The 19,937-nt window shown below is 39.7% G+C and overlaps 1 protein-coding gene across 4 annotated transcripts in view; it reads right to left on the bottom strand.

The window, feature by feature from the left end:
- The window catches only part of WDFY3 (WD repeat and FYVE domain containing 3), a 370,646-nt gene that overhangs the window by 198,242 nt on the left and 152,467 nt on the right, over positions 1–19,937 (bottom strand). For all 4 annotated transcript variants that reach the window (XM_073600175.1, XM_073600184.1, XM_073600201.1 and 1 more), the window contains exons 11-12: positions 19,456–19,557; positions 1,957–2,150 (exon numbers count right to left, since the gene is read on the bottom strand). In XM_073600175.1, the coding sequence (XP_073456276.1) occupies positions 1,957–2,150; positions 19,456–19,557 (296 nt within the window). The remainder of the gene's footprint in view (positions 1–1,956; positions 2,151–19,455; positions 19,558–19,937) is intronic.

Genomic DNA, 19,937 nt, shown 5'->3' with positions numbered 1-19,937 from the left:
TACTTCTGACTTACCATGAGATGTTTCACCCCTTCTACATATGCAGACAGCAATCTTGGTAGAGGCAGCATTTTGCTTTCTAATGTTAGAGCTGCCTCCCTTCCCTAGTGATTGGTAATATCAGGACTCCCGGGGTTGAAGTAGAGAAGATAGAGACTGGTGCCGAAAGCATAGATCTACGATTAAGATTAATGAAGTAGGAGAAGGGAGATCTTTGCACTGCAGGTCCTCAGATACAGTAGAGAACAATGAGCAGCATAGTTGTCACATCACCAAATCTCAGTACAACAGTCACCAACTCTCTGCTCAGGGAGCACTGAGAACTGAGCGATCAGCGGTCTTTGATCGCTCGGTTCTCAGTCTTCGAGCCAGCGGGGGACATATGCAGCATCGGACTAATGGTAAAGGAAGTAGGATTCTAAGAAAATGTTTCCCATACTTATATTAAGCACAATTAACATTTCTCCTATAAGACAGGGTTTAGCAATCGCGATCTACCAGTAGATTGCGGACTGGTGACTGGTAGATCGCATTCTGGGCTTGCTGACCCGCCATTCCAGAACATCAAACAGAGTGCAATGCAGAGGGACTACTTGTAATGTTGGAGATGTTGTAAAAAGCAAGAACCACATATGTCAATGTCTCCTCTGTAGTGCTGGCTCCTGTCCCATGCGGAGTAATACCAACTCTACCTTTTATCCTTGCTAGCCTCCAGAGTGGTGCCAGCAGCAAGAAATAAGAGATCTTCAGGTCAATGTGAAGCAATACACTGGACATACCAGCAGAAAACACCACCTCTTTTAACCCCTTGGACCCCTCAGAAGCATGAAGTTGTGGGGTGCTTGTAGAGTGTCCCCATTTACTTGAATTGGTCGCGATTGGCAGGAATTGCACCCACCAAACAGGGGGCTTAATTCCTGCTGCAGCATGTGTACACCAAATGGGGGTAAGGATTGGACGCGGTAAAACTGGGACTCAATAACCACCCCCCCCCCCCCCCCCCGACTTTACGTGTGAATGAGTCCTAAGAGTGCCGCTGCTGAATGCAACTAAGGGCTCATGTACAAGTGCAGCAGGCACTGCTCCTCCTCTGAAAAGCAACCAGAGTGTGTTTGACAGGTGGGGAGGCGGCAATATGTTGCCACCTCACCATACGATTTAAACCCATGATTGCCGTGCAATGCACGCAATTGTGACACGGTAGTACAGCAATAAAGAGTGTTAAATTAGGTGTGAGAAGGCGACACTGTGCCCGGCGATCTTTGCCCTCTCCCATGTTGTTTAGGTAGATCTCCCCTCTGTAAAGTTTCCTGCCCCTGCTATAAGATATCAACAATACATTTGAGTTCAGGTCCAAATGAATGTTCTACAAATATACACTGCCAATATGTCAGTTTACTGTGCTAAAGCCACAAGGTCTGAAATTTTTTTTTAGTTAAACAGATATCATATCTATTAAAAAATGATTATGTACGAAGTTTATTTTATGAAAAGATACTTTAGGATCTGGCTTCTGTACAGTAATTATATATGTCATTTTTAAGCTACACTACATGAGGGCACAGGTCCCCTGGAACTTGCAGTGCTATATACAGTGCTAATGTCTTTCAATGAATACAGGTGTTAAAGTACAATTGGTATAGCCTGTCATTTTAACTACATAACTTGATCATGCGGCAAATAAAATAAAACAGCAGATATTTATCATAGTTACTTATAGACAGTGTACCAAAAATGATCAGAGGGAACCAATTTAGCAAATTTATTGAAATGTGAAAAAAAAAAAAAAGCGATGGCAGGTTATGATACAACCCAGCAAGGAATCAAAGCTAGAGAACTAGGCACACTTTTTGTGAATATCACCATCTGTTATCTGTTAAATAGCAAATTATTTTTTTATCTTATTCAAAAATAAAAATTACTAAGAACTTCCACTACATTTGCATACTAACTCACCCGCAGAATGTCAGTCTTGAGCTGAAGCTCTGTTGATGGAGCCGAGTGCATTAGTCCTAAAAGGGTCCCCATGTCATCATCTCCACTTGGGGATAACATTAATTGCTGGATCACCATGAGGGCATGCTCCCGACATTGAGGGTACTTGACTATGTTGTGGACACATCTTGCACCTCCAAATTCTCTGAAGACACCTATGTAAGGCAAACAACATACAAATAATTAAAAAATGTCTACGGTTTTCTCATTTCAAATAAAAAAATGAAAATGATCCTATCAGTGAAATTTAATACAACGAACATTATTCTGAGTGAAAACTTAGCACTATTGTACCATGACGAATAAAAATGACTGATGTTCCCCAGATTCAAGTCTGATCTCTGAATACCAATACAGTATTACTGCAATACAAGCTCTGACATAGTGACCACATGCAGGCTAAAGGCTCCATTGACAAAAATAAAAGCATTCAGCCTGTAGATGTACACTGCCCCCAAGCAGCAGTGTTCATCTACAGAGCCATATATTTAATAGTTCAACAGTCAGATATAGTTGTAATAATAGAAATGATAATATATTACAAAATAGAGCAAACAAAAATGTAAAAAAGCTTTTTTTTTTTTTTTAATTAAAACAGTGTACCAAATAAAAACCTTACCTTAAAAATGTGTTTAAAAATGGTTTAGATACAGTATCCAAAGTCAAAGTTAACTGATACACACTGCTAGAGTTGGAATAGGGCATCTAGGCATCAATAACTTCTGAAAGGGTTCACCTAAAACAGATGGTTTATATTTTTTTCTACCAAATTTTACAAATAACCATTTAATGCAGTGTGCACCTCCGGTGTGTCAAAGAACCTTATAGTTTTCAAAAAAGACAGCACAACAATAGGTTTTTCCCATCAAGCCGTCTCTCTCTAATTTAAGTCTATATGGTGCTGTACAGAACAAAGATGGCAAATCACAAAGGAAGCAAAGTGTACCAACCAAAGGGATCACTGTGTAATATATTATGTTATAAAACTTGGACAAACCATGACAAAACTAAGTGCAAGTGATATCAAGGCATAAGACATTGCTTTAAATTGGGTTTTGGAAAGAAAATTTTATACAGGCCTTGGACCCAAGCTGGTCTGGCATGTCCTGACCTACAGACTTATTTTTTTGGCAACCCTTCCTACCCATGTCCACAATAGGGTGATCTCAGATGATACAAATTCCTCTGTGGTCCTTGAGGCTGCATGCTTGGGATCCTAAGAAACCTTACATAATCTTCTATACCGGGGCCTCTGAGCCCAATTTACCCTCTTTATGTAGGTGGTGTTTAAGGCTTGGCAATTGATAGTGTCCAAATGCTCTGCAAGTGCTCCTCATTAGTCCCCTCATTCCCCTCTCTAGTTTAACCCAGTACTGTCTGAATTTCAGTCAACTGGCTGGGTGCCTAGGGGCCACTCCGCAAGACTCTGGTCCAGCCACATCTTGTATATGCTGTCCAGTTTTGGTTACCAGTCATCAGGAGGGATGTGCTGGAACTGGAGAGAGTCCAGAGAAGGGCAACAAAGCCAATTAAGGGAATAGAGGACCCCAGCTATGGGGAAAGACTACAAGCATTGAACGTATTCTCTCTGGAGAGGAGATGCTTGAGAGTGGATATGCTATCAATGTACAACTACCGTACTAGCAACCCTAGCATAGGGAAAAAACAATTTAGTGAAAGGGAATTTTAAAAAAGATATGCGGCCATTCACTAAAGTTGGAAGAGAAGCGGTTTAACCATAAACTGCCTAGAGGATTCTTTACTGTCAGAGCGGTAAGGATGTGGAATTCTCTTCCACAAACAGTGGTATCAGCAGGGAGCGTTGATAGTTTCAAAAAACGATTAGATGGGCACCTCAATGACCACAACATACAGGGATATACGATGTACTGTACTATTGACAAACACACACACACACACACACACACACACACACACACACACACACACACATTGTAGGTTGAACTGGATAGACTGATGTCTTTTTTCAACCTCACCAACTATGTATGTAAACACCCTTGGCCAGATTTGTGTTGGAGGCACATTGTTAACTTTTAATAGCTTAAAACACCGATTTGGACTTCCTAATTCTCATTTCCTCCGATATCTGCAGCTCTGCCATGCCTATCATTCTCAATTTGGTGCTTCACAACTGGATCTAGCACTTTCTGATATGGAAAGCCTGCCCTGCAATGATTCTTTGTCCAAACCATTATCTACAATTTATAAGGCTTATATGCCTTCAGTTCAAACTGGCATGGAGCGTCTTCGATCCAAATGGCAGATGGACGCTCCAGATATTGATGAAGAAGACTTGGAAGATAGGTGGGATTACCCTTTTTCATAGTTAGTCGCTAGTAGAGATTGATCCAATTTAAACTGCTGCACAGGATTTACCTGACACCTCTAAGGTCGCATAGAATTTATCCGGAGGTTTCTCTCCAATGCTCGAGGTGTGCGAGTGACTGTCAATTTCAGACTTATCTTCTGGACTTGCCCCCAAAAAAAGTTTTTTGGTCTGTGGTCACACAATTTATTGCCCACTTGACTACTTTAGTAGTTCCTCTGCAAATATACTTTTGTCTACTTGGATAAGTGGGTCTCCTGACATTTCATCGGGTGCTTAGGCCCCCCTCTAAGTTTATTGTTATTCTATGCCTTTACTAAAGGCAAATCCACTTTGCACTACAAGTGCACTTGGAAGGTCAGTCTCTGTAGATCTGAGGGGGACATGCAAGGAAATAAAAAAAACAGCATTTTAGCTTGTACATGATTGGATGATAAAATCAGCAGAGCTTCTACTCATTTCAGATCTTCCTCTCAGATCTACAGTGACTGCACTTCCAAGTACACTTACAGTGCAGAGTGGATTTGTCTTTAGTAAATAACCCCCAAAGTATAGGAGCTATGGTTTGATTCCCCATTCACTAACGCATAGTAATTCTCTGGGTTTCTTAGATATTTTTTTTGGTAGCTGAGCCCTTTTGGTACTGTTTCGTGATTGTTTATTTGTCTCATTTTATCTGTTGTTGGGGTGGGTGCTAGGAGTGCATTTTTCTATTTGCTATGTTCTCTCTTGACGAGCACCTTGGAGTTTCGATACGGTCATATATGCTGTGCTATCATGTACACTGTGCTGAGCGGACACTGATTTAGTGTCTAGAGTTCTAATGCTGTTGTGGTTTCAAACTGGGGTATGCCCCAAGGCTCTGTTTTTAATCACCTACCTATTCTATGAAAACTCAATAAAAAGAATTTATTAAAAAAAAAAGTTGTACACTCGGCCTCCCCTCTAAGGTACAATAAATAGTGATCCAGTATAAACTGATTTATGTTGGGGAATAGGGCACTGTAGACATTTCGATAAATAGAGATGTTCCTGTTTATGTTCACTATATTTGGATTTTTTTTTTGTCAAAAATAGTGAAATAGAATGGGTAGAGGGGTAAGAAGTATAAGGCCTCTTGCACATTGCAGCTTGAAAAAGCTCAGTATGGGAGGAGATGGGCGGAGCCTAGCGGAGCAGACATGCATTGTTAGAGCTCCGCACCGCTGAGGAGAGAAGAGAAGGACAAAGCGGAGCCTGCAGGCTCAAAAGGTATCCATTTGAACCTTTTTGCCCCAGAGAACAAACTGTGAAAGTTTGGGCAGGAAATATGGTACTGGGGGGGAAACCGTGGCAGAAATAAAAATCACCTCACAAAGAGCTCACAGGCACTCACTGCAACTAAAGCAGCTCCAGTCACCTCACAAGATACAGCATCAGGGCGCTCTCACAGACAGAAAATGTCACAGCAAGACTCTCCATTTGAGTCAGATACAGAACAAATCCTCTCACAAACTTCTCCACAAGCCTCCTCAGCATCCCCAGTAATATTATTACAATTTGAAAAGATGCTTCATAAGGCTTTAAAACAAACCTCAGACCAAATAACAAAAAGCCTAACCAAAGAAATAAGAGAGCTGGGAAACCGCACCGCAGCCTTAGAAATAAAAATGGATGAAATTGAAATTACAACCCAAGTAAATATAACAGAATTGGAACAATTAAAAAAAGAGAATTTAATACTTCAAACTAAGCTCGAAGATTACGAAAATAGAGCCAGACGTTCAAACTTGCGCATAAGGGGAATACCTGAAACTGTGACAGACCTGCAATCTACTATTACTGCTCTATTACAAGAACTAAAGCCAGATATCCCTATTGAACGTTTAGAACTGGACAGAGTACACAGAGCCCTCACAGCCAAAAAGAAAGATGGACCCCCACGTGATATAATCACAAAATTTCATTATTACAGAACGAAAGAACAATTACTAATTGCTGCAAGAGAAAAAAAGGAACTTAATTTTCAAGGACACAATTATCAAATTTTTGCTGACCTATCCCAACTTACTATTACTAAAAGACGATCCATGAAACCCCAACTAATGGAACTGCAACGTCACAACATTATGTTTCAATGGGGCTTCCCCTTTTCAGTCAGATTTAACTACCAAGGTACAATTTACAGAAGCAGATCAGCAGATGAACTACAACAGACCCTTTTAAAATTAAATCTGACAGAACCCACAAACAGCAACTCTCCCACACGCAGAAGAATGGCATCATCTTCACCTTCAGGCAGCACCCAGAAAATTTCAGAACAAAATGGGAATCATCATTCTCACAAAAGAGGCCGTTATGCCACATCATCCATGGACCAAGAAGATTCAATGGACTGACATCCTAATTCCTGATATCTCTTCATTTATTATACTAAGAGATGGTTCTCTATAAAAACCTGTATTTATAACTGAATGTAACTGCATTCTGATAGTCATACACTGTGTGGGATCATGTTACATTCCAGTTATATTTCTTATTACTTCTGATTCATATAGCCTTAGAATATATAAGTGAAATAAGGAAATTCTTGTTCAGTTATATAATTTTCAGGTAATAACAATAGATTTATTACTTTTTAGGACCAATATGTTCAATAACCCAGAAGTAATGGAAGCTTTTTCTTTCTTTTCTTAAAACAAATATATTATTACCTAACTAGTTCCTAGAATTATGTTTTTGTTTATTCTAATCTGAAGCAATACAACCTCAATTTTATGAGTTAACATATCTAAACAGTTACATATGAATAAAATATGTAATTGTTTACTCTAAAAGGGTTAAAATCCCAAAATAATTCAAACTATCTTCATCAATACCAAAGTTATTAACAGTACCTTTCTAACTGAATTATTTAGCCTAGGGCAAGACTAACCATATACAACCACCCTGGAATAAATAATTTCAACAAAAACTATATTCTGCACTCCAATTAATGAAACATCATTTTGATGTCTTTTGACATAGCACTTCTCTCCTGTAAGCGGAAGATCCGTGTACCCCCATTAGCCCTCCTCATTCTCCCAACCATATATATGGGAGTGTGACGAAGGCACTTATTCCCCTGAGAGAGATATTTATTCTCTTTCACGGGTAAATTGTGATTACTTGCAAAAAATAATTTATACAATGTATCATCTAATCTCATATGTTTTTTGTTTACTCTTTACTCCAGAATTCACTGGTTTCTTTTCTATCTATTCATCTCTTCAGTCCACACAGGTTGATCTGCGCAGTCAGCTCTGCATAACAAAAAGTAAGTCAAAACTATTTGATCTGTTGCCATGGCACCACTGAATATACTTTCCCTGAATGTTCAGGGAATAAATGTCCCTCAAAAAAGGACCAAAGCCTTCCGTACTTTCCATAACAAGAAGGCTCACATAGTATGCCTCCAAGAAACACACTTCACCAAAGATTCTACTCCAAAATATATTTCTCCTTTTTATCAACAAATTTACACGGCTTCTGCCTGTACCAAGCAAAGGGGAACTCTAATTGCATTTCACCGATCAACACCATTCACCTTTTCATCAGAAATTAAAGACCCAATAGGTAGATACCTGATACTCATGGGTTATATAATGGATACAGCAATCACGGTGATTTCCTACTACGCTCCTAACAAACAACCTACACCATTCCTCTCACATATATTACAAGTGATTAATACACACAAAATAGGAACAGTGATAATGTGTGGGGATTCGAACCAGGTCCTCCTCCCATTTCTAGATAAATCACCTTTTACACCATCCAAAATAACCTCTAGATTACCTTTTTCTCAACTTCTTTCCAAATATAATCTGGTAGATTCGTGGAGAGAAAGTAACCCAATGAAAAAGAAATTCACTTATTTCTCACACCCGCATCAAACCTTCACCAGAATAGATCATATTTTTCTAACAATAGGAATGATACCAGAAATTATTGCATCAGATATAATTCCGATTCCGTGGTCTGACCATAATGCAGTATACACTACTATAGCCTCAGCCATACCAAAAGCGCATGACCCAACGTGGTACTTACCGGACATAATGCTCAAACACCCACTACATCAGATGGCCATTGAACAAGCTTTAAAGGAATACATATCAATTAATAATACAACAGACATCTCCCCAATAACACTGTGGGAAGCTCATAAGCCTGTCTTGCGTGGTAGAATACAAAGACAAATGGCACTATTTAAACGGGAACGCAAAAATCTAGCAAAAAAACTAGAACTCAATTTTAATGCAGCCTACATATCATTTCAAGATAATCCATCTCAGAGTACAAAATCTCATCTGGAAAAATCTAGATTAGAATACGATCTATTTCTCACTGAGTCAGTTGATAAATCCCTCAAACGCTCCAAACACAATTTTTACATGAATACAAACAAACCAGGTACATATTTAGCTCGGGCATTAAATTCAACTAACAAATCTTTCAAACCAATACGTTTGAAATTATCAAAAAATGTTTACACTTGTAATCCAGTTAAAATAGTCCATAAATTTCACTCACATCTCGCAACTTTATACAAGACAAACAATGAATTTAATCCTACAGAAGCTGAATCCTTCTTCTCAAAAATAACCTTACCTGAGTTATCTCAGAATCAAAAAAGCAGTTTGGATGAGCCTATAACTATAGATGAAGTTGCTAACGCCATAAAAGACCTAAAACTTAACAAAAGACCAGGCCCAGACGGCTACTCGGCTTTATACTATAAAACATTCTCAGAAATACTCTCACTGAAACTTTTAACAAACTTCTAGATGGACATTCTTTTCGGCAAGAAACACTAATGGCAATTGTTTGTATGATCCCAAAACCCCTTTCTGATGATACTTCCTGTGTGAATTATCGGCCTATCTCTCTGTTAAACCTCGATATTAAATTATTAGCAAAAATAATAGCAAAACGCCTCAATAGCATTATAGGAAAATTAATACATAGAGATCAAGTAGGCTTCATGCCAAATAGACAGGCAGGCGATAATATACGCAGGGCAGTGTTATTGGCACATATTGCTAAAAAACGGAAAATCCCTTTATGTTTTCTATCTCTCGATATTAAGAGGGCATTTGACACAGTATCCTGGCAATACATGCAATATTCATTACAAAAATGGGGTTTTGGACCCCACTTTTTAACATGGATCAAAGCATTATATAATAAACCCAAAGCCTATATAAAATATGCTGGATACAAATCTGAAGCCTTTAATATCGAAAGAGGTACCCGACAGGGTTGCCCATTATCTCCCTTATTATTTGCCCTTATACTCGAACCCATGGCCCAATACATCAGAACAAACCAAACTATAACTGGCATTGAAGTAGGAGGTATTACACACAAATTATGTATATTTGCAGACGATATATTACTTTTTCTATCATCTCCACAGGTCTCTGGTCCTAACTTAATACCAGCTCTTGATGGATTTGCAGCCCTAATCCGGCCTTATGATTAATCCTAATAAATGCCTAGTGCTTAATATTTCACTCACAAACATGGAATTGATCCCGGCTAGGGCTGCACTCCCATTCACATGGGCAGAAAAATCAATCCCATATCTTGGAATTCATTTAACAGCATCTCATTCTGACTTATTCTCAACCAATTATCCTCCTGTATTAAGACAGATCACAAATCTAATAAAACAATGGTCGCAACTTCCTTTATCCTGGATAGGGAAGATTAATGCAATCAAAATGACTATTCTACCCAAATTGCTTTATCTATTCAGAGTCCTCCCTATTCCAATTCCTTCCTATTTTTTGAGAATAGTACAAAAAAGAGCAACTTCGTTTATATGGGGCACTTCTAAACCACGTATACCTATACACACACTACATCTTCCCAAAAATAAAGGAGGCCTGGGATACCCTAATTTTACTAACTACTACAGAGCAGCACATTTGGGGCCAGTCTGTCCAAATACCATGCAAAACAGGAAATCCCATTATGGGTATTTATAGAGGCTTCAGAAAATGACCCTCTATTAATATCAAATTTATTATGGCTTGATCCTAAAGACCGCTTTAAAATTCATAATCCCATAACTAAACACTTCTTATCTCTCTGGGATAAACTAAAAACCAAATATCAGTTACAATCTCCACACAATCCTCTCCTTTCTTTTATCAGAAATCCGGCCTTTTATCCGGCATGGATCTACCCAAATTCTTTTAAAGCTTGGACAACATCAGGCATTCAGACACTAAATGACTTCATAGCATCTAAATCATTCCTTTCATTCCCATCGCTTAGAGAAAAATATGATCTACCAAACTCTGAGATATTTAGATATCTCCAAATCAAAAATTTCTATACACCATTATCCCAATTATCCATTTTTGAACCAATCTGTACAAAAGATCCATTTGCTAAAGGTACAATTTCATCACTTTATAATCAATTATATGGAGTAGCAAATCTTTATAGACCCTCTTACGTTCAGAGGTGGGAGGAGGACCTGGGACGAACTTTAGAAGACACGGACTGGTCTAACATATAGCTCACATCTAAGTCAACTTCACCCAACATCTTAGCACTGGAGACAAATTATAAAGTCCTAACTCGCTGGTACCTTGTACCCGCTAGAGTGGCAAAATATTCACCTAATACCTCAGCTCTTTGTTTTCGAGGATGCCCAGAAATAGGCACATATTTACACATATGGTGGACGTGCCCAGTAATCCAAACCTTCTGGAAGGAAGTCTTCGTGATTGCATCTAAAATATTTAAAAAAATAATACAACCAGATCCATATTTAACTTTACTTAATCTAAAACCGGAATGGTTAACACTCTCTCAATTCAAACTTATGATCCAACCAATAACCGCTGCAAAACAAACAGTGGCCAAGGCATGGAAATCTCCTACATTGGTACTAGCAGAAACAATTCACAGAATGAATAATACAATGTCCCATGCTAAGATGGTAGCCATCGATCCAAATCAAATTCCAAAATTTGAAAAACTTTGGCATCCTTGGATAAAACAACAGTTCCTGTCAAACTTCAATGACTCTGTCCTGTTGCCATGGTAACAGATTAAATGACTTACAGAGACACCCATTCTAAGGCTTCAAAGAGAGCTAAAAAGAATAATAAACTGACGAGTGGGACAACCTTGTGGACCATACCTCCACCTTTCAACCCTTTTTCTTCTTTCCCTTTCCTTTTCTCCACCTCACGATTAAAGCTCATTATCAGAATTTATTTCACCTATATACACTCTACTTGTAAACAATATGTATAGTAGGTATAAATCATTTAAATACCTACAAAAGTAACTAAGGAAATGATATATATCTTTAATTTAGGTTTACGTGAACCCAATGTTTAATATTTGAAATTTCATGATATTTACCTATATAAACCCTACTGTAAAACAATGAGCTTACTTTATAGATCCTTGTAAACTTACTTTATGTATCTTTATAACATTGTATACTCAATAAACTTCTTTTGACAAGGAAAAAGCTCAGTACAGCTTTTTTTTTTTTTCACTGAGCTAAAATACAACCCATTATTTGTAATGTGCTTATACACACACGGGTGCATAAACAAGGCGCATTCTTCAGTAACGAAAAAAATAAAAATAAAATATAGGACAATATGCATTTTTGGTCAGTTATTTACGCCTCATGTGCGCAAATGTGCGAATACAGTTATTCTAAACAACAAATATTAATATTTTTCAAGGGTTCCATATCCAAAGAAAATGTAACTGCTGGAAACAGCTGCAGATGGCTTAACACACCACTCTCTGGAGCAGGGAGAAGCAAATGCAAAGAAAAGGCGTCAAAAGTGCTCATCTGCATGTTGTACAACGCGAGAACAAGTTTGCGCAAAACTGAAAATGCACGCAAATAAATACAAAAGAAAAAGTCTAAAATTATGTCTGAAAAAGTAGATGCTCCATCAGGAGCATCGTGTGCAAGAGGCCTAAGAAATGTAATACCAGGATACTACACAAGTTTATTCTAGTAGCCTTGTTTTGGGAATATAAAATAAGCAAACCACAAGCTTATTCACAAACGGGTCCTTTTTTAAAATCATTCACAGGCTTTAGTAGTAAATGTTACAGTAATGTTAGATGTACATATCAATTTTTTTTAATTGATAATGGGGGTAGGGCCACTGTGTGTTAGGTATTTGTTGTACAGAATTAATGTTGGACATTGCCTGAGCAAGTCTTTTCAAGCAAACCTTCACTAAATCTCATTCGAGGTGGTGTACTCTTGCTGCTCATAGCGATTGATTGCACAAGGCTGGACAACACGCTTTAATTAAAAGAAAGCGGTTACATAATGCCATGATTAACTGCAGTATAACTAGTCTTGAGTTGCTGTGAAGCATTTTACTCCTGAGACATGAACAGAGGCCTAGATTAATCCACTGCTGCTGGCTACTTCCTGTCAATACTTCTGACCATCAAGCTTAGTTCTCAGTTGAATCCCACCTCTGTGTCCAAAAGCATGCACAAAAATCACAAACAATGCCAGGGCATATCAATCAACAAATAGACAATAATCTACAATCTAAAACAACCAACAATTTAGCAATACAAATGCTGAAAAAGTGTTAAAAAAATGTATTCAGAAAAATCATAGTTCAATAGATGAAAAAGAATACATTATTTAAAAAAAAGCAACAAACATCCTAGAATTCTGATGCCAGCAATACAAAAGTACAGCTACACCAGCTGTTCTGGGGCCAATCTATCAGAACTGTAAATAGGCCTACAGTTGCTGCCAAAAGCAAGCAATAAAATTTAACATTTCATTTTATGGAAAAATGAAGCAATTATGATTGGTCACCCTTGCCAACAACTTATAATGTGGGCTGTTTTTCTATCCTCTAATTTCGAGGAACCATTTTTCCTGCAGTTTGCTAAACTTGAGGCAGGGTTCACACTATTGTCCAATCCAATCCAATTCGCAATAGCAGGAGATTTTGACTGGCTCTCTATGGAGCCGGTTCACATATCTCCGCTGTGGCTCCGGTGCGAATTTGCACAGGGGATCCTGTGCGTCTTCTGGTCCGTTTCAGGTCTGAAATCAGCCAAAAATTTGTGCTGAAATCAGACCAGAAGCGGTAAATGGGGGCGCACCGGACCCCTGCTGTGAGCCGCATGTGAAGATAGTGCGAACCCAGCCTAAAGGAATTTTTGACTTGCCTGTAAAATGTATTTCTTGGAATACATCACAAGACACAGGAGAGTTAATTCCCAGACTATTGAGTTATGCTCCACCTCCAGGCAACTGGACACAAAGCTTGATGCCACCCAGCATTGCCTCAGTTATGTCAGCAAGCAATATCAGAGTAAAACTAGGAGAGGGACCTGTTATCCTGTCATGTATTGTACTTCAAGATCTTCAAAATCTAAAAAGATTTTACAAGGAAGTCAAAAATTCTGTTCAAGTTTAGTAAGCTGCATGGGATATGGTTCATCAAAATTGGAGGACAGTTTTCGTCATTGTACATCCCCGCTGGGAGAAGACCGTGATTATTGATAGCGGTTATAGCAGCTGCTAGCAATAAGTGCAAGTGAATCCAGCAGGCTGATTGTACCCAAGTTGATTGATCGATCAATAAACGTGGTACATTTAGCCTGTCCACACAGGATTCGAACAGTCTACGGCCAGCCTAAGATTACCTTAGGTAGAATGAGTTTCATGAAGTTTCATTTGCTTACAGGACAAAGCAGTAAGCTCAGACACCCTCTTAATTGAGGAGAGAGCCACAAGAAAGGCAATCTTGCTTAACAGGAAAGCAAGAAAAATGTCCAGAATAGGTTGCAAGTAAAAAAGCAGTTGTTGCCTGAGAACTAGAGCTGGTTTGCGGCCCCGTAAATTAGTTTTTGGAAGGAAGACTTCCTCCTACAGAAATATAGGAGTTTAGTCCCAGTCCCCCTAGTGTGAGATCTGCCATGCTTGCAAAACCGGCAATGGGCACAATACTCACAGTACCTTGAGTACCAGCACCAATAGGTAGAGAGGGGTGGCCTCTGAAGGCCTAAGGTCCTGCTGCCGTGCAGCACCTGTGATAATTTTCCTATTGGAGGAAGGAGCTGCCCAGGAATGTGACTGGTCTGGCCTAAGGAAAAGAGGCCACATCCAAGATTGTGCCCATTTAATTGGAAATGTGTGAATCCTGGCTAAAAGTTATGCAAATCTTGTGTAAAAACATTTATGCCCCTTTCACACAGGCACTCCGATCAGGTCCGCCTGTCATTAGGTGGACCTGATCGGAAGGTCCATTCATCCCTATAGACAGGCGGGTGTAAACGTATTTGTGTCCTTTTATACCCGCTTACCTCCGAGTCTGATCAGGCCTGCTAAATAAAAAAAAAAAATACACAAAATAAAAAAGGGAGAGGACTTAGTCCTCTTCTGTTTATGCTGAGTGGATTGGAGGTGGCCAGGTATAAATGGACAGCAGAGTGCATTTACCCTCAGCCACCCATAGAGCAGAGCGGGCTCTGCCCATGTCCACTCTGCAGATATGTCATCCACCTGCTCTGCTCCGATTGGTGGTCTGATCCCCTGCTTATTGCAACAGAATCTGCCCCGTGTGAAAGGGACCTTATGGCCATGTTTTTTTTTATTAGAAAATCAGCAGGTAGAACTCTGTAATGATATCTACAAATATTTTTAAAATGTATATAGTGAACAGGAAGAGATTGTTTTGTTTTTTTTTCTCTTCATCAAAAGTGGAGAACCTAACATAACATTTTGTGATTAGTTATAGTCCATAAGAATGCCAAAATCTCAAAAGCTGGCTATAAACTGGGAAAAAAAAAAAATAATAAAAAATCATGCAAAAATTTTCAGTACATTTGACAGCCTGGCAACTGTTCGAAAGTAGTTTGAAATTTCTTTTGCTTTTAACCCCCTTCACAACCACCTAACACATATATGTGGCATTCAGGAAGTGGGCTTTAAACCTGAGCACCGCATGTACGTGTTCTAGTGTTTGTGCCGGAGGGATGCTCACTCCCAGCACAGAGACCAGGTTGTCCATAACAGCCCGGGGTCCCTACTAACGATCAGGAACCAGGGGAACCAGATCCAGATCACATGATCATTCACTCTGTAGCCCGCCCCGGTGTAGTTTATCCACTGTGAAGGGAATAAACACCACATTTTCCCTCTAGCCAGAAGGAGAAGATACGTTGCATCTTTTCCTCCTCTAGGACATGTCTGTGAAAAACAAACAAAAAAACAAAACAACTCTCTGTTTAAAAAATAAATAAAGGATAACTATTTCAGGGCTTGATCTAGGGTTGAGTGTGTTAGGCCTCGTTCACACCATGGTGCAGAGACGTCGGTTTTTCTGCACGTGTTCTGCAAAGGCACTAAAGAAACAATTATTCTATCCACACCACAACACTGGCATCATGTGCAGATTTTTTTCTGCACGGGAAAAAAACTGAGATGACATCAACATTGGTGGGAATAGGGCACATAATTGACGTGCATGAAAACTGATGGAAACTGAAGTGAAATGGATGTGGGTTTTCCATCAGTTATCATGCAGGTATGGTGTGAACAAGCACTTAGTGGTAGTGTAGGTGGCAGTGTTCGTGGCAGTTTAAGTGTCAGCTACTGTTAGTGGCAGTGTGTTTTAGATAAGAAAAAAAAAAGGTTTAGGATTTAGTGTCCGTTTGTTTTGGTAGGTTTGGTTTTTGGTGGTGGGTCATGGAAAATGCAGAAGGCTGCATTTTAAAAAATGATATTTTTTTTACTGTTTTCAAATCAAATCAAGAGATATCTATCAACAAATATCAAATGAAAGCCTAATCAGTCCTGAAAAAAACAAGGTATAATCCTCCTGGATACACCAAGAAGTTGTGATATGTACAGTTTTACTAACGCATGTCAAAGTTGCAAAATTGCGTTTGGGCATTAAATCCTTTACGATCAAGGTCAAAGCATACCTTAACATTTGATTTTGGAATGAATGAAACTGAACGAAAACCACATACAATTTCCATCCCACTCCTTTCGAAGTTTCGAATCACTGCATTTGAAAATGACTGTCGATTTGATCCCACTAAAGCCTAATACACACTAGTAGTTTGTTTTCATTCAGCCCAGGGGGCTGAACGAAAAAAAAAAATGAAGAGCTCAGGAGGAGATGCTGTACTAACAATCCGATGTTAGTACAGATATCCCCCCGCTAAGCTACTGTGTTCTGATGGAGGCAGCCCCCCGCCAGAACACTCAATGGCTGAGAGCGCTGAACGGATACGGATCAGCAGACCTTTTTGGGTCATGCCCCTTCAACAGAAGCCGACCATTCCGCCGGCTTCTGTCGGACCGGATGCCGTACACACGGGCCAAATGTTGGTCCGTTACAATTGAACCAGCCGATTCCGCCTGATATTCGGCCCGTGTGCACTAGGCTTAATGATTAAAAAATTCAACAGTCTTAAAATGAAGACCTTCAAACAAAATTCCTCTAGTGTATAGCCAGCTTTATGCTGGATTCACACCACTTGCATTGTATTTGGCACGCACTGATGTGCTATATACACTTGGGTTTTTGACACCCTACATTGATGTGCTTTTTTGTCTCTGTTCATTCACAACAAAAAACAAAAAATACTTTTTCTTTCATTTACATGCATTTCAGCTCACTGACATGTAATTTGTGCAGCTAGCGGTGCAGAAGATGGTACGTAGTGAGCTATTCCCTCCTGGCACTGGAAGGTGGGTTGATACCTCAGTGACACATACTGTACGGTAGTTGACAGCAACATCATGGTGGTGGGCAGGCTGCAGTCACAGAGGGCAGGCCAACTTCTGTATTTGACAGCCTGTTTAACAGTCAATTACAGTGCGTGGTGCTGTATTTGTAGAGCAAAAACATAATTAGAATAGATTCGTGGGGGTCCTCATCAACCCCTACTCTTTGGTTTTAATGACGTTTTTGCCTTACATACTCGGGAGGCCCACTAGAGGATCTTCCAATTCTCTAGCTTTGCCCTGGGTTGGAATTAGGCTTTCAATAAAAGTTTGATTTGTATGCAGCAATTGTAATGTTTGTAATTACACACAAAGTTTATGTTAACCCCTTCCCGACCATCTGTCGCAGTTGTACTGCGGCAGGTTGGCTCCCCTGAGCGATCCGACGCAACTCTATGTCGGTTAGTTTTTTGACCACTAGGGGACATGTGTGCACCGCTGAAGGCGCCGGAGCTGATGACCACCGGGCACCCCCGATCGCTCCACACAATGTAAACAGACAGATCTCTGTGCTGTCAGGGGTGAGGAGAGCGATCTGTTGTTTGTACTAAGTATGAACAGATCGCTCTCCTCACCCAGTCAGTCCCCCCCCCCCAGTTAGAATCACTCCCTAGGGAACACAGTTAACCCCTTGATCGCCCCCTAGTGTTAACCCCTTCCCTGCCAGTGACATTTACACAGTATGTATAAATGCCAAGGGTCCCCAAAAAGGGGCCAAAAGTGTCCGATCTGTCCGCCATAATGTTGCAGTCCAGATAAAAATCACAGATTACCCCCATTACTAGTAAAAAAAATAATAAAAATTCCATAAATCTTTCCTCTATTTTGTAGATGCTATAACTTTTGCGCAAACCAATCAATATACGCTTAGGCCCCTTTCACACTGGGGCGGTTTGCAGGCATTATTGCGCTAAAAATACCGCCTGCAAACCGGCCCAAAACAGCCTCCGCTGTTTGTTCAGTGTGAAAGCCCAAGGGCTTTCACACTGAAGCGGTGTGCTGGCAGGAGAAGAAAAAATCTCCTGTCAGCCGCATCTTTGGAGCGGTGAAGGAGCGGTGTATTCACCGCTCCTAAACCTCTCCTGCCCATTGAAATCAATGGGACAGCGCGGCTATACCGAGGCAATACCGCGGCTATAGCCGCGCTATACGAGTGGATTTAACCCTTTTTCGGCCGCCAGTGGGGGTGTTAAAACCGCACCGCTAGCAGCCAAATACCGCAGTAAAACAGCACTAAAAATAGCGCTGTTTTACCGCCGACGCCCCCTACCGCCCCAGTGTGAAAGGGGCCTTATTGTGATTTTTATTACCAAAAATATGTAAAAGAATACATATCGGCCTAAACTGAGGAAAAAATTTGCCTTTTTTAAAAAAAATTGGGGATATTTATTATAGCAAAAAGTACAAAATATTGTGTTCATTTCAAAATTGTCGCTCTTTTTTTGTTTACAGCGCAAAAAATAAATAAAAAACGCGGAGATGATCAAATCCCACCAAAAGAAAGCTCTATTTGTGGTTAAAAAAAAGTGGAAAAAAATACAATTTTGTTTGGGTACAACGTCGCACGTCCGTGCAATTGTCAGTTAAAGCGACGCAGTGCCGTATCACAAAAAATGGCCTGGTCATTGAGCAGCCAAATCTTCCGGGGCTGAAGTGGTTAATAATACTTATCAGAATCAAGATGCTACATTTTGTTGGGGAACTTATTTTTGTAGAAATCACTTATCTAGGAGAATGCACATCAGTCCAATGATACATCTGTCCCCTGCTGACTGAGAACGGAGCGATCAAACACCGCTGATCACTCGGTTCTCAGTACTCCATGACTGTCAGTGCTCACTGGAGCGCTGGGCTGTGGAGGGGGTGGGAGCGGCAGGCTCCGGCTCTCATGGCTTGCTGAGAGGCTGAGGCAGGTGCCGGGCCAGGCTCCTGGGTGGACACTGACCATATGGTTGTGATCTTTCCCCAGCCTGAACCAGCTCTGTGATGTCAGTCAGAGTTTCAGCCCACTGTCTGATAAAAACGGGTCACAGGAGTGCAGAGTGAACTGCACTCCTGTGATCCATAGGAGCAGTACAGACAAAAAAGCTTTGATTACACCAGCCTTATTTTTCAGTTTACCAGTTTTTCATGAATCATGCCATTAGTGCATACTAAATAAAAAAAAATGAAAAAAAAAACGTATATACACTAAGCAGGGAACTCAAAACCATTTGTTAGTAATTATAATAATATATTAAATGTACAATCCCCAATATCTCTTTAAAAAAAAAAAAAAAAAAGATAGCATTCAAGTGGTAAAAGATTGACTACTTACCAGCATTTGTATTTGATCCTTGCAGCAAAACGGTTAGAGTTTCCATCACCACGAGTGCCAATTGCCTTTGCTCCTCTGATGACTGTATTACAATTGTACAACCTGTGGAAAACAGGTAAACTTAAGGTTAAACAAACAAAAGGAGCAAAATAATATCAAATATATAGAAAATCAAGGATACCATCCTGACAATAGGCTTTATGTTAAAAATGTTTTATTATTTAAAAAAAGGTAGACTCCAGTCTAAACCATAAAATGAAATCTTAAAGCCAAAAACTCAATTTAAAAGTTACAAGAGAACAATGAACAGCCCATGAAAAAGTAACATAACAAGCAGGTTTGGTTGCAATATTCACTTTCAATCTGGAGCTCTAAACCACAATACTTTTTTTTTGTTACTATATGTCCACAGTCTGATGACCAGCATCATGCAACTTACTTCCTCTGAGCCATTGACTGGACAATGAAAGGAGAAGCAGTTA

Source organism: Aquarana catesbeiana, linkage group LG01 (assembly GCF_042186555.1).
Source record: "Aquarana catesbeiana isolate 2022-GZ linkage group LG01, ASM4218655v1, whole genome shotgun sequence".
Classification (NCBI taxonomy): Eukaryota; Metazoa; Chordata; class Amphibia; order Anura; family Ranidae; genus Aquarana; species Aquarana catesbeiana.
This window is presented reverse-complemented; position numbering and strand designations above follow the sequence as displayed.